The 21,098-nt window shown below is 55.7% G+C and overlaps 3 protein-coding genes across 5 annotated transcripts; 1 reads left to right on the plus strand and 2 right to left on the minus strand.

Moving 5' to 3' along the window:
• Nucleotides 1-2,419: 2,419 nt before the first annotated feature.
• Nucleotides 2,420-11,007, minus strand: DHX58 (DExH-box helicase 58). 2 transcript variants are annotated; one of them, XM_019667101.1, is made up of 13 exons: nt 10,455-11,007; nt 10,041-10,209; nt 9,666-9,867; nt 9,130-9,320; nt 8,255-8,371; nt 7,462-7,588; nt 7,124-7,315; nt 6,179-6,432; nt 5,532-5,681; nt 5,281-5,442; nt 4,374-4,564; nt 3,322-3,418; nt 2,420-3,022 (listed from the first exon to the last, which is right to left on the minus strand). In XM_019667101.1, exons 2-13 carry the CDS (start codon nt 10,206-10,208, stop codon nt 2,837-2,839), a joined length of 2,037 nt encoding a protein of 678 aa, XP_019522646.1. In that variant the 5' UTR covers nt 10,209; nt 10,455-11,007; the 3' UTR covers nt 2,420-2,836. The 2 variants fall into 2 exon arrangements, with proteins under 2 accessions (XP_019522646.1, XP_019522647.1); XM_019667102.1 differs by having other exon boundaries at nt 10,384-11,007.
• A 79-nt stretch (nt 11,008-11,086) lies between these two features.
• Nucleotides 11,087-18,600, minus strand: KAT2A (lysine acetyltransferase 2A). Of its 2 annotated transcripts, none has more exons than XM_019667100.1 (18): nt 18,208-18,600; nt 17,944-18,067; nt 17,450-17,595; nt 17,267-17,356; nt 16,798-16,979; nt 16,510-16,701; nt 15,528-15,634; nt 15,217-15,327; nt 14,996-15,132; nt 14,701-14,909; nt 14,359-14,485; nt 13,354-13,464; nt 12,806-12,949; nt 12,444-12,558; nt 12,316-12,352; nt 12,173-12,236; nt 11,954-12,038; nt 11,087-11,811 (listed from the first exon to the last, which is right to left on the minus strand). In XM_019667100.1, exons 1-18 carry the CDS (start codon nt 18,544-18,546, stop codon nt 11,618-11,620), a joined length of 2,514 nt encoding a protein of 837 aa, XP_019522645.1. In that variant the 5' UTR covers nt 18,547-18,600; the 3' UTR covers nt 11,087-11,617. The 2 variants fall into 2 exon arrangements, with proteins under 2 accessions (XP_019522645.1, XP_019522644.1); XM_019667099.1 differs by having other exon boundaries at nt 14,996-15,135; nt 18,208-18,599.
• A 90-nt stretch (nt 18,601-18,690) lies between these two features.
• On the plus strand, nt 18,691-21,045 carry HSPB9 (heat shock protein family B (small) member 9). The gene is given in 3 exon segments (XM_019667096.1): nt 18,691-18,855; nt 19,682-20,298; nt 20,301-21,045. Coding segments are annotated over 2 exon segments (477 nt in total). The 5' UTR covers nt 18,691-18,855; nt 19,682-19,874; the 3' UTR covers nt 20,354-21,045.
• The last annotated feature ends 53 nt before the right edge of the window (nt 21,046-21,098 follow it).

Raw genomic sequence — 21,098 nt, forward strand, 5'->3', positions numbered from 1 at the left:
CTGGGAGGGGGTACCGTGGCCCAGCCAGTCCGAGTCTCGCCCGGGTAGGTGGACCGGTTTATTCAGGTGGGGGAGAAGGGAGGAGCATCCGGGCCACTAGAGAGGTCTGGCGCTCTGGCTTTTCTGAGAACTGGGGAGTTAGGATTCCTGGGTCCTGAGGAGCCCATGAAATCCCCTTCTTCAGGCAGCCTTGCCCAGGTGCCCTGGAAGCAGTGGCTCCAAATAAAGACCCCTCACACAAAGAAGAAAGCCGAGGACCCCCTTCTTGCCGAGTTCCCTTTTCCATCTGAGCTCAAGAAAGCTCTCCCAGCCTGGTAAGGTGGTTGTGAAATGGGACATTCCCTCTAAAGTCAGGGTCTCCCATTCAGGAGCTCAGGCCACTGAGGGAACCCCTAGATGCCCAGGTCATCTTTATTCTCAGTCCATCTCTCTCCCTGCAACACAGCCCCCCCTGCCCTCAATTGCAGCTCAGGTCCCTCAGCTGTCACTGTTTAGCCCTGGAATGACAGGTGTCAGGACTCCGTGTGTCCAGCCACATTCAAGGCCATTGAGCTTAGCACCCCTGGGCCTCTACCCCCCCCCCCGCCCCCAGTCGCTAATTTTATTGACCTGTAAAAGGCACGTTGCTGGCAGGGGCAGTAACAACTAAAGGCTAAGTGGGAGCGGATGGGCAGAAGGGACCCCAGGGAGGCCAAGATGGGACAGGAGGGAGAAGGGTGACTCCTGGAGCCAGGGCCATTGGATACCGGAGATTAGGAGGAAGAGGGGCCCTGGGAAAGAAAGGTACATTCTCTCTGGGGGGTGGGGGTGAAGGCCAAAAAGCCCAGAACTGGAATTTCAGCTCTCAATCAGACAAGAGGTGGACTGAAGAAAGACTATCCTGGGGAAGAGAGAATGCATCATTTCCCATATGCCCTGAGGCAGGACCAAGGATGTAGCAGGAGAGAAGGAGGTTAGATGGCAGGAAGGACTGCCGTCCTGCTCTCAAATCTGCCCTAGCCCCCTCCCTTCCTCTTGAAGGTGACTCCTGCCTGCTGGGCCTCTTACTACAGAAATAGCCCTTTCCCTGAAGAATCAACCCAGATCTTGCCTTTCTTTTTCTTTCTTTCTTTCTTGTTAAAATGAGAACAGAAAATTTAGGCCTTTACAACTTCCCCCACCCCCATGTCTACACCTCAAATCCTCTTGGCCTCTCTCTTGCCCAGGGGAGATAACCTGGGGGTTAGGGAAAGATGGAGAGAGGGCTTGGAGCCTCTTATGGGGTGGAAGGGGCAGGAAGGCCTCATATTTTTGATGGCTCTCAAATTTAGACTTTTGATGCTCTCTCCAAATAAGTTTACAGGATAGCCATAAAGAGGGGTGTTAGAAAAAAACACAAAACACTTTTAACATGAAAAAATATACCACAAAGCAGATCGGTGGATGGGGAGGGGAAGAGGGAATATAATGGGAACAAGGAAAGTTTTGAGGGTGATGGCTGTGTTCATGATCTTGAGTGTGGAGGAGCTTATATATGTTAAAATTTCTCAAACTATACACTATAAATATGTACAGTTTATTTTGTCAGTTATGCCTCAACAAATCTGTTTTTAAAATACTGTACATTTTCTACAGCAATTTTCCATTTCTTTTTAATTTATGGAGAGCCTCAAAAAATAGAAGTAGCTTTGGCAGGGAAGGAATGCCAAGGGGCCAAGGAAAACTGGTGATTCTAGTATAGCAGTATCCTCTTATCCATGGGGAATACGTTCCAAGACCCCCAGTGGATGCCTGAACCCACAGATAGTAGCAACCCTACAAATACTATGTTCTTTCCTATACATACATACATACCTATGATCAAGTTTAATTTATAAATTAGGCACAGTAAGAGATTAACAATAATACATTAGATTAGAACAATATACTGTAGGGCCGGCTGAGTGGCTCAGTTGGTTAAGAGCTTGCTCAAGAGTTTGAGCTCTGAGCAACAGCAGTTCGAGTCAGCCTGAGCTGAGCAGCCGTGAGCTGCCAACAGGTGGCGGGATGGCTCAGCTAAAAAAAAAAAAAAAAAAAAAAAAGAACAATATACTGTAATATGTTATGTAAATGTGGTCTCTTTCAAAATATCTTATTGTACTGTACGCACCTTCTTGTGATGATGTGAGATGATCCAATGCCTATGTGATGAGACAAAGTGAGGTGAGTGATGTAGGCACTGTGACGTAGCATTAGGCTACAATAAGGCTTACTTGAACATAAGCACTGAGATATCAGATCAACCATGGATCTGATATCCTAGATGGCTACTAAGTGACTACCAGGCAGGTAGCATATATAATAGACTGTGGATACGCTAAACAAAGGTACAATTTACATCCCCAGTAGGATGGGGCAGGATGGCGCAAGGTTTCGTCACACTACTCAGGATGGTGCACAATTTAAAACTTATAAATTGTTTATTCCTGGAATTTTCCATTTAATACCTTCAGACTCCAGTTGACTGCGGGTAACTGAGACTGCGAAAGCGAAACCGTGGATAAGGGGCCAACACTCTACAGCGTGGCTATTCTTCCGCCTCAGTTCTCCCTCCACCCCATTCCCACTGCATCCAGTGTGTATGGAAGTATCTGTGTGGATGTGAGGGAGGTCAGATTAGCTGTGGCCCTTTAGCCGCTTCTTCAGTGCGGGAGTCAGAGCGCCTGGGGTTCCTCTGTGGCTGGTCAACAAGGGGCCCTGAGCTGGTGACTTCAGGCAGGAGGCACCTGCACCCAGGCTTTGCTCAGGGGAAGATGGTGGCTGCTGCGGATTCTCCCGCCCCCTGCAGTCTGAGCCAGGCACTGCAGTGACAAGGTGGTCAGTCCAGGGAGAGGTCTGACAGGCTCTGGGCACAGTGCTGCACATAGTCGAAGTCAGGCACGGGGAAGGGCACGCAGGACCACTTCTTGGCCTGGACCCGCCCTCCTGGTGTCTCCAGCAGCATGCTGCGGACTTTGAGCGCTGGCAGCTTCACCGACTTGTAGATCATCTGCATGCCCCAGATCTGGGGGTGGGACAGAGGCGGCAGGGGCTGAGTCTCTGCCCTCAGACTGGGCTTCTCTCCTCAAGCTAGGGTCCCTGAACGCAAGGCCTGCGTCTCCTACCTCAAACAAAGCTATCTCCCCCCATCACGCTGTGGGTTCCCTAACATAGGGGTTGGACCACCCACCTCAGACTGGGGTCTTGGGGTAGGGCTGTCTCCCCCATCCCAATGAAGGCACCCTGAGAGCAGAGGCTGGGCCTCCTCTCTCAGAATGAGGACTTCTAAAGATTGGCACTGACAGCCATGGCCCCAGCACTTACCTCCCCACAGTTCTTGCAGCTAATGACACCCCCAGGCCTCCAGTCCTTGAAGACTCTGTCTATGACCACAGGCTTCTGGGAGACGTTGTAGTAGATCCTGGAAAGGAATGCAGTGGCCACAACCCTCATGGACCCCCACCCCTGACCATATGCCATCCTACTTTCTGAGTCTCTGCCTGGGCCTTGGGCCTTCCTGTCAAGAGGCACAGAGAGGTCAATATGCTCTGCCTGTGCGGCCTCCATTCTACTCCCTTCTGCCCGAGTTTGGACCTCAGCACTACCCACCTGGATGACCTCAACAGTCTCCCAGTGGATCCCCCTGCTCCATCCTTCCACCCCATTCCATCCTTGCTCCCACCCCCACACTTCCCTTCTGCCAACTGCCAGAGTGCTCTCCTAAAAATGTAAATCTGACTCTGACATTCCCTTGCTCAAAATACATCTAAGACTCCCCATCGCCTACAGGACAAAGGCTAAACTTCCAGGTCTGACCTTCACGGTCCTCCACAGGCTAGTCTGTCTTCCTGCAGAATCTCATCCTTCACAACCTCTTCCACTCAAATCAGTCCGTGTTACTTCTGTCGCATCATCCCTGTCTATCTGCATCTTCTCACAGCCAAACTCAACCCATCCTTCAAGACCTCGTTGAAATGCTACCTCCTCAAATGAGAGAACCTGTGTGAAGACCCTTGGCACAGTGGCCTGGCACACAGTAGCTGCCTGCTGAATATGTACTTAAATCACGAATGAATGGAGGATGGGGGAAGGCTACCACCCTCTAGGGGGCAGAGGATGAGGAGATGGCTCAGGGACAAGCAGCCCCTCTTGATGTCTTCGCAGTAGGTAGAAACAGGGGAGCAGTTTGTGGCCCCCTGGCTTTTGGCATCCTGAATCCCAGTTCTTGCTCAACTCACACAGTGGCTGTGTGAGCTTGGGCAAGTCACTGAGCCTCTATTTCCTCACCTGTAAAATGGGGTGGTGATAAAACCTCTCTAACCCTTAATGCGCCCCGCCCTCCCTTTTGTCTGGACAGCCCCTTCCACAGGACTCACGAGAAGGTGGGGTTCACATTGACGTGGTGGGTGCCCTCCACCTTCTGCAGGTCATTCCCGTGGCCCACGGCCACCATGCAGTTGATGCAGAGGAGACGCACATGCTCCGCCAGAAATTGCTGCCGCCGACTCTCCTGCTGGGCTGCCTGGGCTGCCCGCCTGACCACAGCTGCCCGCTGCAGATCTCGGATCTGGGGTGGGAGGAGACACCAGGCATGGCTGAGAGCCAAAGAGACCTGACCCCAGGGAATGCTCCAAAGAGGACAAAAGGCTTCCAAAGACCTCAGGTTGTTACTACCCGGAAGAGACTTTTCTCAACCCTCCCTGGAGCTTTCAGGAACAGCTCGGTGGAGACAAATAATACTGGGGTTGGGGGGCAACTGTGGGAATGGGGCAAGCTTACTCATTTACAATCTGCCCCCACTTTGGAGGATTTGCGCAAAGCTGCTTCTTTGAATCTAACATGGGGCACCAATAATCCTTATGCTGGGAGAACAGAAGTAAACAAGGACCATCCTCTGCGAGGCTGTATGACGGTGAGTCCACTCAGGGAACTGATTTAAGGTTCTGGGCTCATTTTGTGCATGTGTCTTTGTTTGTTTCTACCTGCTTGGTTCCAGAAGGGCTGTAAGGCAGCTCTCACAGATACACAAAGTATTTGCTGACAAGGATAAATCAAAAGCCCTGGACAAGGCCTGTTCCCAAGGCACTTTGGAGAAGTAGCCATTGCCTTTCTGGCACCCCCATCCTTGGCCTCTACCTGTCCCTGGATTCAAAACTTCCCCAGGTGGGCCAAGTTGGCCCCCAGAGGCAGGTGGAACAGGGGTATGTATGTGTTTGCATTAGGTCTCCCAGACAGAACATCCACAGCCCTCCTCCCCATGGGGCACACAGGTTGCTCACAGACCTTGGCCTGGTACTCAGCCTGGTCCATTTCCTGCACAGCAGCCACTGCCCGTTCCATCAGAGTCTCCAGTGCCTCGTTGGTCTGCTCCCGTCGCAGCTCCCGACTGCCATGGGTTGCCACGAATGAGTACACACTCTGATCAGCCCGGGCACGGCCCCTTGCCTGGGGAGGGAGATAAGACAGGGGCCTGAGTGGGGCTGGGGACCCACACAGAATCCTTCAAAGGCTGTTAAGAGGGATGGCGTGGGCACCTGCACCATGGAGATCTCGTTGGTCAGGAGGCCATAGCGCACCACCACATTGCACTGGGGGATGTCCAGTCCCTCTTCTGCCACACTCGTGGCCACCAGGAGGTTCAGGGTGCCATCCCGGAACTTTTGGATCACTTCTTGCTGTTCCTTCTAGGAGTGGGGGAGGAGAAAAGGGAAGTACATAAGATAGGTTCAGCCCTTTTACTCACAATCTTGGCCCCTTTTCCAAGGGCCCTGAGTCTCCGCCGTTATCTCCAAGTACGCTCAGGACCTTGCTCGTCTTCCCAGGTGACCATCTAACCCCTTGCTTCCCTAGGAACTCCTCAGGGTCCCTGCCCCTGTACTGTAGGAGCTCTCAGGACCTCCTCGTCTCCCCCAAAGAACTCCAGACCCCTGATCCTCTGTCTTGAGGACATCACTCATCTCTTTCCCTGCAGACCCTCAAGTTTCTGCCTCTCTGCCCCCAGAGACCCTCAGACTGAACATTCAGCCCTGAAGTGAATCTCAGTGTTCACCTCTCTCCCCCAGCTCTGCCTGCTGCCTGGGGATAATCAGTCCCCTCATCTCTCTGAGCTGAAGACCCTCTCCCCTTCTCCTCTTTCCCAGGGAATGCCCCCAGCCTCAGCTCCTCTCCCCAAAGCCCATACCTGGGTCATATGGGTGGTCTGGCTGCTGTTTCCAGCCCCTGTCAGCAGCTGGGCCCTGATGTCCACTGTCTGCAGGCCAGGCTGCTGCTGGAGCCAGAGCAGGAGGGAGTGGGCACTCTGGCGGGTGCAGGTGAAGATGATGCCCCGGGGACTACCTGGGCTCCCAAACTGCTTCTGCAGGATCTGTTCTAGCATCTCCAGTTTTGGGTTCTCCGGGCCCTGGGTCGCCAGGAGGGCCAGCTTATTCTTGTGGTCTGCCAGAAAAAAAACAAAACCAGAGGCATAGGACTCAGGCCCAGAGGTGGGCAGGACATTAAGGTGGGTGGCTCACAGGAATAGGATTGCAGAAGTCCAGAGGGGGCTTGAGAATACCTGCTCCTGCCTAATTCCCCCCTGAGCAGCACCTAGAATGCATGTAAGGATACCCTCTGCCCACCGAGCCTCAAGGCCAGCCAGCCTTACCCCAGGGGACCTTAAGTCTAGAATTCTTTGCTCACATACCTTCTCCAGCACCCCTCTTCAATCCTGCTACCAGGATGACCCTTGACCTTGTCATGCTGACCTCTGCAACCCAGGATTGACTCAACCCCAGGTCTCTTCAGAAAGATCCTTGCCCCCCAACCTGTGCTGAGGCCTCTAGCCTTAAATTTCACCCTCTAAACACCTCACTTTCCCAGTTTTACCAGACACGCTAGACTTTCAGAGACAGTCCCAATTAAATTATTTTCAAAAAATCTTTGTCAATAACTTAGTTTTTACATATATGCAAACCTTCACAAATGAGGGTATGCATCTTTTGTCATTTCCACAGTTTTGAGTTTTGGTTATAAAAATAGGGCTCCAGTATCCTCGTTGGCACCTTCCCAACCCACGTTGGCGTCCGAGCCCTGGATGGCCTCTGACAGCTAGTCCCATTCCGATCCCCCTCCTCCCAGCGAGCCTCACCATCGAACAGCGCCAGCAGCAACCGCTCGGCACGCAGGACCTGGGTCTTGGTGGTGCGCTCCCTGTGGTAGAAATCCCGCAGCACGGCCAAGGCGTCCACCGCGCGGACCGTGTCGTGGATGAGCAGCGCGTCATTGTAGCGCCGCAGGTGAAGCGCATACACGCGCCGCTCCTGGAGCCCGGCCTCAGCCGCTGCGGGCGCGCAGGAGTAGGGTCTGAGTGGCCACGCCCCCAGGGACCACGCCTACCTAGACTTCGCCCCTGGAGGCTCCGCCCAGGGCCGACTGGGTCCCGGACTGCCCCGCCACCGCACTTTCCGCCAGGGCCACCCCTCTCACCGGCCTGGCTCAGCTCCACCACCTGCTGCTCATACTTCTGAGTCCCGAAGTTCCGGCTCAAGTTGGGCATCTCCAGGCGGTCGTGGACTTGGTCCATGAGCTTTTTCAGCATGTCCCCAAAGGGGTCCTGGATGAGAAGAGTGAAGGCATGAGGGAATTCCTATACACATGGAGAACTGGGCACCCGGGGTGGGGAGGTGCTCATCTCCGCGTGAAGCTGCGCGGCTACTGCAGTCCTGTCTGTGTTGGAAAGGATGGAGCTCTGGGGAGGGAGGCTGGTTGCGTGTGAAGTCCTGGCTGGAGGCAGGATGGGAGGGGTGGGGATGGTGGGAGGGATGGGGGAGTAGGGGCGTGGGTGGAGAGGGTGGGTGGTCAGGTTCCTGCACCTGGGTCCTGCTCTGTCTCCATCCTGTATGTGCCCTTGACCTGGGGCCTGAGCACAGTGATGTCCTTGTCCAGCCTTGACATAGCAGACACTAGGCAGTGTCCACACGGCAGAAGAGCTTGGGACAACCTCAGCACAAAGCGCCCCAGCTTTATGGTTTGCAAAGCACTCTACCGCATGCCCAAGGTTTAGACAGATGCCCACAGTGGCATCTGAGTGAAACCAAACAGCAGGCTGTGGGCATGGGCTGTATCTGCTCCATTTCACAGAATGAAGAAGTGGAGGCTCAGATGCATAAGCAAGCAACCTGAAGTCACAGAGCTAGTGAGGACGGAGTCGGGCTCAACCCCAGCTGCCTTAATTTCATTCCAGGCCACACCCCAGCCCCATGCTCCTCCCTCCACATACCTGGCTGCGCCTGTGGCAGAGGTCATACTGTTTGCAGGGCTGGCGGTTGTGCTCCTGCAGCTGGGGGCGGTAGGTCTGGGGCGACATGATGCGCCACGTATCCAGGTTGGCACAGAGCTGGGGCAACAGAGAGGCGTTTACTGGAATGGGGGGGGGTTCCTGTAGGGACACTGGGTAGAGGTTTGGGGCAGGATGGGTCCCAGCTGAGGCAGGGGCATTGTGAATGGAAATTTATTTATTCAACAAATATAGCTTGCCCACTCTGTGCCCGGTGCTGTTCTACGTACTAGGGATACAGAGCATCTTACATTGGAGTTGGGGAGACAGAGCATAAACTATTATAGTAAACAACAACAAAATGAGAACATTTCAGACAGTGTTGATGAGCTCTGAAGAGAATAAAGTTGGATAATATGACAGAGTACAGTGGGGGTGATCAGGGAAGACTTTGAAGGGATAATATTTAAGCTGTTCCCTGACATGACAAGAAGGAGCCAGACAGGTAAAGTGCAGGGGGAAGGGCATTTAGGGCAGAAGGAATGCCAAGTGCAAAAGTCCTGACGCAGGAACAAGCCTGACATCCTCAAGATACAGAGAGTTCTTGAGAACTCTCAAGTAGCAGGAGTGAGCAGGAGGGTGGGGGAAACGAGGGAGAGGTAGGCAGGGGCGAGGTCACATGGAACTTTGTAAGCCAGGGAGTTAAGTGTTTATTCTAAGGGCAATAAGAAGTCTGTGGAGGCTGGAACTTAGGTGAGGAAAGGTATCCGGACCCTGCCTGGGGGAGCCTGGGTAGGGCTGGTGGGCATAGGGTAGGGCAGGCCAGAAAGGTCCCTGGTAGGTCAGGTCGGGGGGAGGGTTACAGGGGCCAAGCTGACCTGCAGGATGTGGTCAATGGCTCCATCAAGCTTGGTGGCCCTGCCAGTGCCCGGGGAGGCTGTGAGACCCAGCACCTGGGGCAGGGGCCGTGTTCTCTGGAGTTTATGCTGTAGGTACCGGCTCAGGATGACGTTGTAGACAGTGTCTTTGTGCGTGTGGTGACACTCATCCACCACGATCAGGGAGAACTCTGGGGGCACATGGGGAAGGTCGTGACCTATGTTTGCAAAGGCCTTCCTCCCGTAAGCTTTGTTTCATGTGCGCCCCACAACTCATCTGAGAATTCCTCCCTTCCTTTACAACTTGCAGCCAGGCCCCAGAGAACAGTCAGGCAGAGATGACTTACTTCCATTTTACAGATTAGTACACTGAAGCTCAGCTGGGAGAAGGATGTTGCCCAAGATCCTGCACTGTAGCCAGGTCTTTTTCTACTAGGATGTATGCTAGAATTTGGTGAATGAGGAACACCTTACTCCCACAAAATCTCCTAACATCTTTACTAGAAGAGGGGCTCTAGGGTGCACAGAGCCCTCACCATTGAGCTCCACGTGCTCCTCCTCCTCCGAGCTGGTCAGTGCCATCTGCAGCAGCTCAGCCGTGCAGATGAGCAGGTCATTCCTCCGGGCCAGGTAGCCAAAGCCAGGTCGTGGCCCCATGTCTCCACTCAGGGTTGCAATGGTCCAGCACCCATCCAGCATGCGGCTGAACTCCTCACAATGCTGGGTCACCAAGTGTACCTGGGGGTGGAGATGCTATGAGAAGAGGAAGGTGGATCAGGTGAAAGGGGATAGGGAGGAGGCAAGGACTGGGATAGGAGAAAAGGTGGGCTTAGTGACGGCCGCAGCAGCTCTGGAGTTCTGGAGGTACCCCAGGAGTTGAGAGCCCACTGAGGGGAGGGCAGGCCACTCACCCTGTTGACCAATACAACCACCTTGGCTCTGTCCACAGTCTGGAGATGCCTCTTGGCCACATAAGCAGCTGCCCGGGTCTTCCCAGCGCCCGTGGGCAGCCATATGATGATATTCTTGCCCTCCAGGGCAGGCATGATCACCTCCCACTGGTAGGGTCGCAGCTCCATTCTGGGAATGGCAGGGGACTCAGACCCCTGGCCCTCCTGGCCCCTCCCCAGGCCTGACCCCCTCAAAGCTGCCCTCCACCCACTCCCAATTAGCCCAGTCCGGTGCAGAGAGCTCCATTTGCCCAAGACTCCACTCTGCTTGAGGGAGGTTGAACAGGGCACCAGAAAAACCTACCAGGAACCTGATCTGGCCAAGAGGGGAGGTGCAAGTGACACGGACTACACCTGACCCCTGCCCAGCCTCACCTTCACCACCTGCCAAGGGCAGCCTTGCTTATCTTAGCCCAGATGCTTGCCACTGGGCTCTGCTGAGATCTGGCTCTGCTGAGACGGGGCTCTGCTGAGATCCAGCCCTGCTGAAATCGAAAATGGAAACTGAAACGGAAACGGAGGGGAGGAGCCAACCCAGCCAGATCAAGCTTAGCCTTAGGAATCTCCCTTCCTTGCCCCCCAGAAAAAACTGCATGGGCCTCAGAGTGGGAACAGAAATGCAGCTGACAGGAAAGCATCCTTTCATAACTTCTGGGTCCTGCCAGCCACCCCGCCCCCAAGAGCAGTCTCCACCACTCCACCCCACCCCCATTCCTTTTGGAGTCAGCTGTAACCATGTCACCCAGATCAAGGCAGCCAGGTGATTTGGATCCCTGCCACCCTGGCACCTGGATGAGAAATAGCCAGGAGTGGGGAGAAGTGGGGGTTGCAGCCAGGCAAGTCCTGTCACCCCAGGAGCACGGGACTAGGCATGAGGCTTGCTGGGGAGGTGTCCCCAGCATAACCTGAGCTTAATAGGTGCCCACTTGTGGGAGGTCCTGGTGGGAACAGGGTCAGCCTGCTGAGGCCTGGGATTCTACTGAAGAAACGATCACACAGACCAAAAAAAAAAAAAAAAAAGGCTTTATTGATCCCTCCAAGGGATTAATGCCAGGATACGAATGGTCCCCATGTCCCCAACCCCTGGGAGACAGAACAGTGCAGGGTGAGGCATGGCCCCTACAGTCCAGGTTGAACTTCCAACCCCTGGAGCCCCCTCACTCAAGCTACAATTTGTAGTCCTGCCCTTGAGGAAACAGTGACCTGGGCCAGGCCGACTCCACAGCTCTATGAAGACCAGGGCCGGGAGCCACCAGGGCTGGGCAGGGTTTATCCTCTGGCCACCAGCTACTGTAGAAGGGCTGAGCCCAAGACCCAGGAGGCCCCTCCCAAGGTCGGACACAATGAAGGGTGAGACAGAGCTGCAGGCTTGGGGGTGCCCGAGGGCCCAGAAAGGGCTGCAGGATTAGGGGATGAAGGGCCACTGGTTAGAGTGTCTCAAGCTGAGAGGAACCTGGGCACCAGAAGTCCCCATAGGGATCAGATCAGAACCCAAGGTGGAGACATTCAAGGTTGAGGCAGCAATCCAAGGTCGGGGACTACTTGTCAATGAGTCCCCCCTCCTTAAGCTTGAAGTAGAAGAACTTCTCCAGGGCACTGGCACAGCGGCAGTACTCGCTGTCTGGGGGGTTGTACTCGCGGCAGTTGGCAATGACCCGCTGTAGGTCAGCCACAAAGAGCTTCCGGGTCACATAGTAACGGCTGCGCAGGCGTTCCGTCATGGTCTTCAGGTCTGGGGCAGCAGGACAGAAGGGCACGACTTTAGGAGGCTGAGGAGAGTGGGTCAAAGGGGCTGTGTGGCCCACTGAAGGCAGGAGCAGGAATAGATTTGGGGGCGGAAGTGGAAGGAAGGGGTTGGGATGCAGCATCCTCACCGATGGGGAAGCGAATGACCTCATAGTAGTCAGGGGCCTCCGACTTCTTCACGGGCTCCATGAAGGGCCAGGCACTGGGGTGTGACTGGAGAGGAGAGCTGAGCTGGGGCCAAGCCCACCGTGCCCCACACCCAGCTTGTGACTGCCGCCCACCCGACAGGGCCATAACGCCATAACCATTAGTACAGGAACCCCCAGAAGGGAGCCTGGTCTCCGCACCTTGATCTGGGCCAGCAGGTTTTTGAGGGTTGTGTAGAGCTGGTCAGGGTCCTTCAGCTCCTTCCTGGGGCAACAGATGCCGAGTCTGAGGCTCCTGGTCCCTCTGCCTCCCCCAACACCCGCTCCCTCCATACAGTGCTCACCCTTTCTCCTTCCCCAGCGGTTTCCAGCCTGTCTCTCCTGCAAAGTGGGGAGTGGGGAGAACGTCCTTAAGCATGCCTGTCTACGCCCCACACAGCATGTGCCCTCCCCCACCAAGGCCCCTGCTCACGAATGCCAGGGACACTCTCCACAGGTATCTGCCTCACACCCTCCTTGAAGCAGCTGAGTCCGGGGTAGACCTTTCGGATCTGGGCCTGTTTGCGCTCAATCAGCTTCTTGATGATCTGAGGAAGGAAGGGTCTGAGGGCCCAACCCCAGTCCCAGCAACTCCCCTCCCAGGGCCACCGTCAGAGCCCATACCACTGAGTCCAGGTGCCTCCCCTCCTAACTTCCCTGGAGGCAGAGAGGGAACCAAGACCCTGACCCCCCCTCACACGTGCATGGACATGTGGTACACGTTCACACGTGTGCTCATCCCCACATTCACTCCACGAAAAGCCCCATGGCTGAGTGCACGCGCACACACACAACCTCCTTCTGTTTCTTGATGATGTGGGAGAGCTCCGTGTAGGGGATGCGGGGATTCAGCTCACACTCCATCAGGGTCGCCCCCTCGTAGTCCTTGATGTAGCCCAGGTAGCGGCTCTTGGGCACCTTGATGTCCTTGGAGAAGCCCTAGGGAGTGGGAGTCATGACCCAACCCATCAGCAAGACTTTTCCACCTTTAACGGCCCCTCCCCCAAGCTCCCCAGTTCCTGAACCCTCTCCAGAGGTCCCCAGTACAGCTTTCTGCACTTTGAAGGCTCCATCTGTCCCTGGAAAGATGCCAGGTCAGGTGCCCCTCTCAACTCACCCTCAAGAGCCTCCCAATTCTGCCGCCCGCCTCACTGCCCTACAGGACCCTGCTCGCTGGGATAGCAGCAGGAGGAAGACAGGCAGGCAGGATGTGCCCGCAGGTACTGGATGGAACAGGGGACACAAAGGGAGGGACTCCCAGTCCATCCACACCAGGGGGCTAGACAGAATGACCCTTGCCCCTGGTGGCAGGCAAGTGTGGGGTGGGGTTAGGCAAGGGTCACCTGCTTCTTGAAGTAGCCAATGGCATACTCGTCAGCATAGGTGAGGAAGTAGAGGATGTTGTGTTTGATGTGATATTCCTTCAGGTGGTTCATCAGGTGAGTCCCATAGCCCTGCAGGGGAGGAAACAGGGCTTACCAGGGGGTAGGGGGCAGGTCTCAGGAGGGCCCTGAGCCCAGACAGGAGGGGGAAGTTTGGAAAGGTGGGGATACCCAGGAGATCCAAGGCAAGTAGGAAGAATGGCGACCAGCAGAGACGGGAGCTTATGGGGAGAAAAGTGAGGGATACTACATTTCTAAGTGCTTGCTCTGGGCCAGGAATGGTGCATGGCACCTGACAGACCAATTCTCCTGTTATGTCATGAGGTAGGTATTACTGCCATTTTACAGAAAAAAAACTGAAGCTCAGCTACATGAGGAAATATATCTAAAGTCAGGCAGCCAGCTGTGAAAGGGCCAGGATCCAAGCCCAACCAGGAAGTGGCTGTCCACAGGCTACCGGTTCCTGGTCCCTGGGCCTCAGAAATGGCGGGGGTGGACGGGCGGGGAGGGGACCACCAAGGGCCCTACTGGTCACAGCATTTGAACACCATCTCCCACACACGTCAGGACCAAGGAGGCACCGTGCAGATTTGGGTTATGTAAAAAAGGAGAACCAGGGACCCTATGAGTGGGTCTGTTGTGCCAAAGCCAGGACTACCACCCAGCGTAGGGCTACTGTAAAAATTATTTACTCCCCAATGAATGTAAGTGCTGTGATAAAAGAAATTCAGGTCCATTTAAAAGCGTTACTAGTTCTTGGGATCCATTTGTCTGTCAACAGGCGTTCCTTTAATCCACAGTTATCAGAGTGTAAGTGCCACCTTGTGGGGGAGTGAGGAACTGTCTGGCCACGAAAAGTAGGGTCTGGGGCTGCTGCATCACCATTATCCTCTGCTCTGACCTGGTCCAAACTCAGAAGCAGGTGGTGGGATGGAGAAGAGGCTGGGGCAGGGGGCACGCACTCACCTTGACCTGTTCATTTGAGGTGACAGCACAGAAGACAATCTCTGTGAAGCCCTGGGTAGGAAACATGCGGAAGCAGATCCCACCAATGACCCGCCCATCCTTGATCAAGGCCAGAGTCTTGTGCTTCCTGAGGGGAGAGGGAACAGGTCATCGTCCCTATCTGTCCCCCAAATGTTCCCAAGGTCCCCATAGCCCTGGGGGCCTGAGCTGTACTTGGGGCTGGGAACTGAGGAGCAAGAATTCCCAAAGTTGGAAGAAGAGGCCTGAAGAGGGGTGGAGAGGCCAAGAAAGACGGGCGCCCGGGTGTGGTGCTGTGGGGTTAGGGCTCTTATGAGGACGCACGGGTCAAAGACGAGGCGGGCGATATACTCCTTGGGCATGCGTGGCAGCTGGTGGGAGAAGACATTCTGCAGCCCCACGAGCCAGAGCAACACCCGCCGGTTGGCCTTGGGCGTCAGCGAGTTGCCGATGACGTGGAACTCAATGATGCCGCGACGTTCCTCCAGGCGGGCTGTCTCGTCCCGGGCTGCGTTGGCTGACAGTAGGCTTGTCTGGGCACCAGAAGAGGGGCAGTGAGCTGAGGTCTCAGGCACATGAGGCCCTCTCCCCCGACTGGCCAGCTAGCTGGGCTGCCTACCTCGGGCCCCAGCATGGCAGCAGGGTCGGTGATGGTGAGCATGACCTCGTTGACCAGCTCCATGGGGATGTCGCCTATTACACGGAGCCTCTTGGCATCCTCTAGGGTCAGGTTCTCTGGGAGTTTCCTCTTCTCACCTGCTGAGGAGATTGGCAAGGTCTCCCAAGGACAGCAAAGGAGGTTGGGGAGGGGTGAATGGGGGCCAGGGGTCAAGTACCCACCTGGCATGGGCTCAGCACCTCCGGAATCCAGACTCAAGGAGCTGTTGCTACCTCCACCCATGGTGGGGCTGAAGATGGGGGCACTGGGAACAACTGCTGCGCTGACTGTAGCTGAGAGAGAGACAGAAGAATTGGGGGGCGGGGCAAAGGTGTTGGTGGATCCCGAAAAGGGATCTGGACCCTCCAACTCCCAGGTGAGCTCTCCTGCATTTCCCCACTGCTGCCATTCACAGCCCCTCTTCCACAGCGTGGGGCTGAGCTCCGCCAGGAAACGCAAGCAGAGATCCTGCAAAACCTGCTGTGGCACATACCCGGCCGGGGCACCAGCTGGGTCCCCTCTGAGGGCGGCATGGTGAAGCCTGACTCCCAGATCGGAGAGTTTGCCCCGTAGATCTCCTCCTCCAGCATGGACAGGAATCTGTGGGGGAGGGTACAGTCTGTCCCACGCTCTGTCCAACCAAGGGAGCTGCCTGGGCCAGACACCAGGGGGACTGAAGGTGGATCAGAGAGACAGACGCTGTTCTCAGGGAACTGGGAGACTAAGAACAGAGACAACCTCTGCCTTCAGACTATGGGGAGGCACAGTCCTTCTTCTGGGAGACCCTAGTCGAAGGCAGAAGGGAAGTACGAAATCCAAGACAGAGACCAGAAGCCCAGTTTTCCATAGTGTACACAATAGGGAGACAGGGGGCTGACCTGATACCATGCTGTACTGTGAGGCCAGACAGGGCACTAAGTCACGCTGGGCCTCCGTATCAAAATGGGGCCGAGAATCCACCCCTACCTGCCACCTTATTCCCACCTGGTGGCAGAAGGGGCACTGGAAGGCCTGGATTAATTAGTAAAAGCTTCTTGAACTGGACAGCTATGAGCAGGTCTAAAATGAGAGGAAGGTGAGGCAGAACAGAGAAAAATCTTACAGAAAAAACTAGGAGTGGAAATTGGTTTCACCTCAAGTGTAAACTCTGGTCTTTTGAAGTGCTGCGATAGAAAGGACTCTAAGGCTGTGTCCAGGCCCCACGGAAACAATTAGTAATGTCTACCAGGGGTGTGGAGGGGGTAGTGTTAGCACTCAGGCCATGCACTGGCCATCCCCAGCCTAGTACACACAATGGCAAATGCTAGCAAGTTGCGTCTGGGCCATGGGCAAGTCTGCCAGGTAGATGCCCAGATCCCAGAAGACTCATGGAGGGAGAGGAGGGACCAATCCAGGAAGCCTTCCTGGAAAAAAAGGGGACAACAGGGAGGATGTGAATTTGGGGCAAAATCACAATAGGCCAGAAAAAGCCTTACTTGGGGAAGTGGGTGAGGATGAGGGTCCTCTTCTCGGGCACCAGCTTGTCCTTCTCTACCCGGAACTTCTCTAGCAGCTGCCGCCGGGTAACAGTGAAGATGGAGCGGAGAAGGCTTCGCCCAAAGACGTGAGTGGTCTCGTAGCGCGGGAGGCTATCGCAGCTCTGGGGCACATGGCAATAACAGAGCCATCTGCGGGGAGTGCAGAGGTGGTAAGTGAGAGTGGAAACCACTGAGCCCAGGCTGGGCCTACAAGCTTCCCCCCATGCTGTCTCTGGCTGGGCCTACCTGGTGTAATTGACCTTATAAGTAGCTACATCCTCAGCCTGAGACCTCTGCCGAAATTGGGCAGGCGTTTCAAGCTTCCAGTAGTTAAGGCAGAGCAGGAACATCTTTGAGAGCTCGAACATTGTCTGCCGCTCCCGAGGAGCCAGGTGACTGAACTTGTACTGCACAAAGTTTAGCACACCCTGAGAAGGGGTGGGCGGGGGACAAAACCAGGAAGGAGGTATGAGCAGCCAGCAGGAGCTTCTTATCCAAAAATAGAGGCTTCCTGAGGGCAGGGGCAAGGCTCTCCTTTTATGCTGAGGCTCTATGTGAAGGGAAACTGTGCCCCCTCCCACGCACACCCTCAGGTTGGCACAAAACACCCTCCCCTCTTGGAACCTCTCCCCTGTTCTCAGCTTGAGGAGGATGAACACAGGCTCCCCACTCCTCCAAGATGCCCCTAATTCTCTTGCCCCCTTCTTCATCCCACCTGCTCAATATTAGGCTTCTCAAATGGGGGGCTGCCCAGAGACCCCTCCACCACGGGCCGGGTCATCTGCAGGATGCATTTCCGCAGGAGCTGGAGGAGGAGGGTAGAGGTCAGCAGAGCTGAGCTGCAGACTCCCCAGCCTCAACTCCTTTCCTCACTCACTCTCATTCGCGGGACACTCACCTTAAAGAGGTAGAAATAGACCTGCTTAGTGTCTGTATCCTCCTCCTTGTGAACAGACATGAACAGATTCTCCACGTCCACCACCATCCCCAGCAGCCGGTTAATCTCATCCTCTGACACATTCTCCAGGTGAGACACGTGGTCAGCTACAAGAACAGGGGGTAGAATTGGGAAGAACAGACAGAAGAGATCAACAGGGCTTTCTGCCCCTCTTCATCACCAGCTAAAATACACGCCCAGTTCCTCCAACCACTATGACCAGCAACAAGACTGACTGCTCCTGTGTCAGCCCTTGGGTGACCCCTTGTCTATTCTGAATTGGCAGATTTCCTGTATCCTCCCTGGGGAGATACGTTCCAAACCCAACTCCTCCTTAGAAGGTATCTTTGGTTTTTAAGAGATGAAGCTCTGCGGCATTGAAGTCATCCTGTCCAAACAGGACCCAGCACCTGCCTCTCTCCCACCACCTGCTCCAAGGGCACTACCTGCCTTACCCAAGGGGTGCTCACAGCTGCGACACAGCTCACTCAGGTTGGCAGCTGGCTGCTGCAGGTCCATGCGGGGTGCAGTGGGGGGGTTGGGGTTTTTCCAGCCATTACACTTGCAGGTTTCATTGGCCTGAAGGTAGAAGGATCAGTCAATAACCCTGTACCCCAGGGACGTGGAGCCGCTCCCCAGCCAGAGCTGTGCTCCCATTGCCACCCGAGCCCTAGGATATCCCAAGCCCCGCCCCTTCTCACCCCAGGCCCCGCCCCCACCTTGCAAGCCGAGAAGACCCCTAGTTTCTCAAGCTTCTTGGCACGCGGCAGCCCCCGGACTTGCGCCTTCCTCTGGCTGGCGCGCTGCTGCTGGCTCAGGCCAGGTCGAGCTGGATCCCCCCCGCTCCCGGTCGCCCCACTTCCTACCCCGGGCCCCCCCGTCCCGGTGCTCCCGGCTGGGACTGCAGCTGGGGCGGGGGCTAGTGCCGGAGTGGGAGCCGGAGTCGGCGCCGAAGCCGGGCTGGGGGTAGGAGTCGGAGTTGGGGCAGGGGCTGGGGACTGAAGGGGACGGGGCTGCGCGGCCGGGGCCGGGGTGGAGGCCTGGGAAGGTTCCGCCATGGCCTCCCCCGCAGCGGAGCGCGGCGCAGCGCTCCCAGCCCTAGGGCCGCATGGGCAACCGGCGCTCAGTGCGCAGGCGTCCCTGCTCCGGAGCATGATGGGAGTTGTAGTCTCCCACCGCTGCTCCCTTTGCTTCCAGCTTCCAGACTTTTCTATCCTGGCTCTTGGTCCCAGAGAGCCAAGAGAAGCCCGAGCCAGCATCCCAGATTGACCCCTCTTCATTTCCAATCTCTCTTGAAGGCTTCCAGGATAGTCAAGATTGCTGTCCTCTTGGGGATAAGGAGAAGCATCCCAGAAAACAAGCTTCAGGTTGGGGGACTCCCCTCCCCAGCCCCAAGGGTGGAAGTACAGGCCTAGCGCCCGGGGTCGAGTTGGCTTTCTGGCACATCTCCCTCCCACCTCCACCCTGTCCCTGCCCCACGTGTCTCCAGAGTCAGAGTTGCAGCTACGGAGGAGATTAAGCATCAACAGTTCTATTTCTTGACCAATGAAGTGGTTACACAGGTGTGTTCCTCTGTGGAATAACTCAGCTGTGCCCTTCTGTGCACTTTTCTGTATGCATATTATACTTCTACAAAAAGGGTCTAGTATAAAAGCACCGAGCACCAGAGGTATGGCTGTGGTCACGAGGGCTACCAAGGAGGGTTTGAGGTAGAGGCAGAGAAGGGCAGGAAAACGTCTCCTCGCCAATACCATGCGCACCTTGAGGGTTGGACCGGCATCTTCATCTTTGTGATCCCGGAACCCAGCCAAGCCTGCCGCACAGTAAGCCTAGGATGGATGAATGAAGGATAGGAAGACTGTGTCCACCTCCCAGTCCCCAATGTGTCACAGGTTTGTGCCTGGTCAGAGAAAGGCAGGGCATTCCGAGAATGGGTGATCCAGTGGTCACACTGCAGTGGCTCTGTCCAGGGGACAATCTTCTTGCCCCTAGGCCTGATTCTTGGAAGGACAAAAGCCCTGCCACCTCAATGTTATCCCACTCTGCACTTGTCCAGGGTGGGGGCCACGCAGCCCAGCCTCCTTTAGCATATCCAGTTGGGCTCTGCCCAAGGTGGGGAGGGTCCCAAGAAAAGGCAGGATCCAGGATAAAAACAGCAGGGGGTGCTCCAGGACGGCTGACAACCTGACCCAGGTAGGACATGCATAGCTGCCCCAAACTCTGCCGAAGTGAAGGGAGCCCCGCTGAACAGAGCAGAGCCGCGGAGAGTGGGAATGGAGCCAAGCCAGCTTGGAGCCGTGAGTAGCGCGGGAGGTCCCTTTCCCGTGTCCTGGGTAGAGCGCTACACTCGGAGCCTCGCGCTCTTGAACAGCAGTTGCTCACTCAGATGCGGCGGGTTGGTAGTGGTCTCCCCAACGGGAGGCGGGTGGCGTCCAGGTCCCCCAGCGCAGCCCTCGCGCAACAGAACCGAGTGGCCATACTGCCGGTGCAGCTGCTCAGGGAAGATGTGGCAGCTGCGTGGGACGATGTCCAGGTGGAGAATGGTTTCCAGATGAAGATGGATGCCCACGGTTTCACCCCAGAGGAGCTGGCAGTGCGAGTGGACGGGCAGTGCCTGATGGTGACGGGCCAGCGGCAAACGGAGGGCTACAATCCAGATGGGGGCTGCTACCGCATAGCAGAGAAGATGCACCAGCAAATGCAACTACCATCGTACCTGGATCCCACAGCCATGACCTGCTGTCTGACCCCGTCAGGCCAGCTGTGTGTCCGAGGCCAGTGCCCGGCGCTGCCTGCCCCTGAAGCTCCAAGTCCATCTCGAGACTCAGGAGCCGTGGCTCTAAGAAGGGTTCCAACCTAGCCTGACCCAGTAAACCACCACCCTCGTGAGCAGCAGCCTTGGAGTCCATGGTCTTTTATCAGGGTTGGGGTCAGAGGTGGAAGTATAACCAAGGTAGAGGGAGGCAAGAAAGGCACCTCAAAGTGGTGGTCCAAGAATTAGGCCTTTGGGCCCTGGCAGAAGCTGGGGGTGGGGTGGGAGGAGTGTTTTCCCACTCAGCTCAGGTCAGTGCTTGGACCAGTATCCTCAGCCCTTGGCAGCTGAGAGCAGCAACGCCAGTAGGGAGCAGCAGAGGGCCAGGAGGGCCCAAGAGTCACCTGGTTCCAGAACCAGCAGAGGGCACCCTAGGGAGCAGGAACCAGAGGGCTTAGACCTTGTGAGGCTGCCGTCTTGCTCCGCCTTGTCATCAGTCTCAAGTCCCAGCGGCCATAGGTGTTTCTTCCTCTTCAGGGAAGAGGGTAAGAAGACCCAGTCCCTCACAGGCCCGGTACAGACTAACCAAAAAGCGTTTTTCTGGTGTTCCATCAGAGACCAACTATTTTCAAATCCAGACTGCAAATCACCCCAATATAATTGGGATGGGGTAGGAGAGAGGCAAATGTAGGACCTCAACTTCAAACTTGGTGAGATTCAGTTCCAAGTCAGTCTTACCCCAACCCCATGCCATCAGCACTCTTGGTTACCATGAGACCAGCATCCCCTTACTTAGGGTGTGTGATGTGTGGGACTTTTGTTTAACAAAATTCAGTGATTCACTGTAAATTAACAAGT

The sequence above is a fragment of the Hipposideros armiger genome, unplaced genomic scaffold (genome assembly GCF_001890085.2).
Source record: "Hipposideros armiger isolate ML-2016 unplaced genomic scaffold, ASM189008v1 scaffold_482, whole genome shotgun sequence".
Taxonomy (NCBI): domain Eukaryota; kingdom Metazoa; phylum Chordata; class Mammalia; order Chiroptera; family Hipposideridae; genus Hipposideros; species Hipposideros armiger.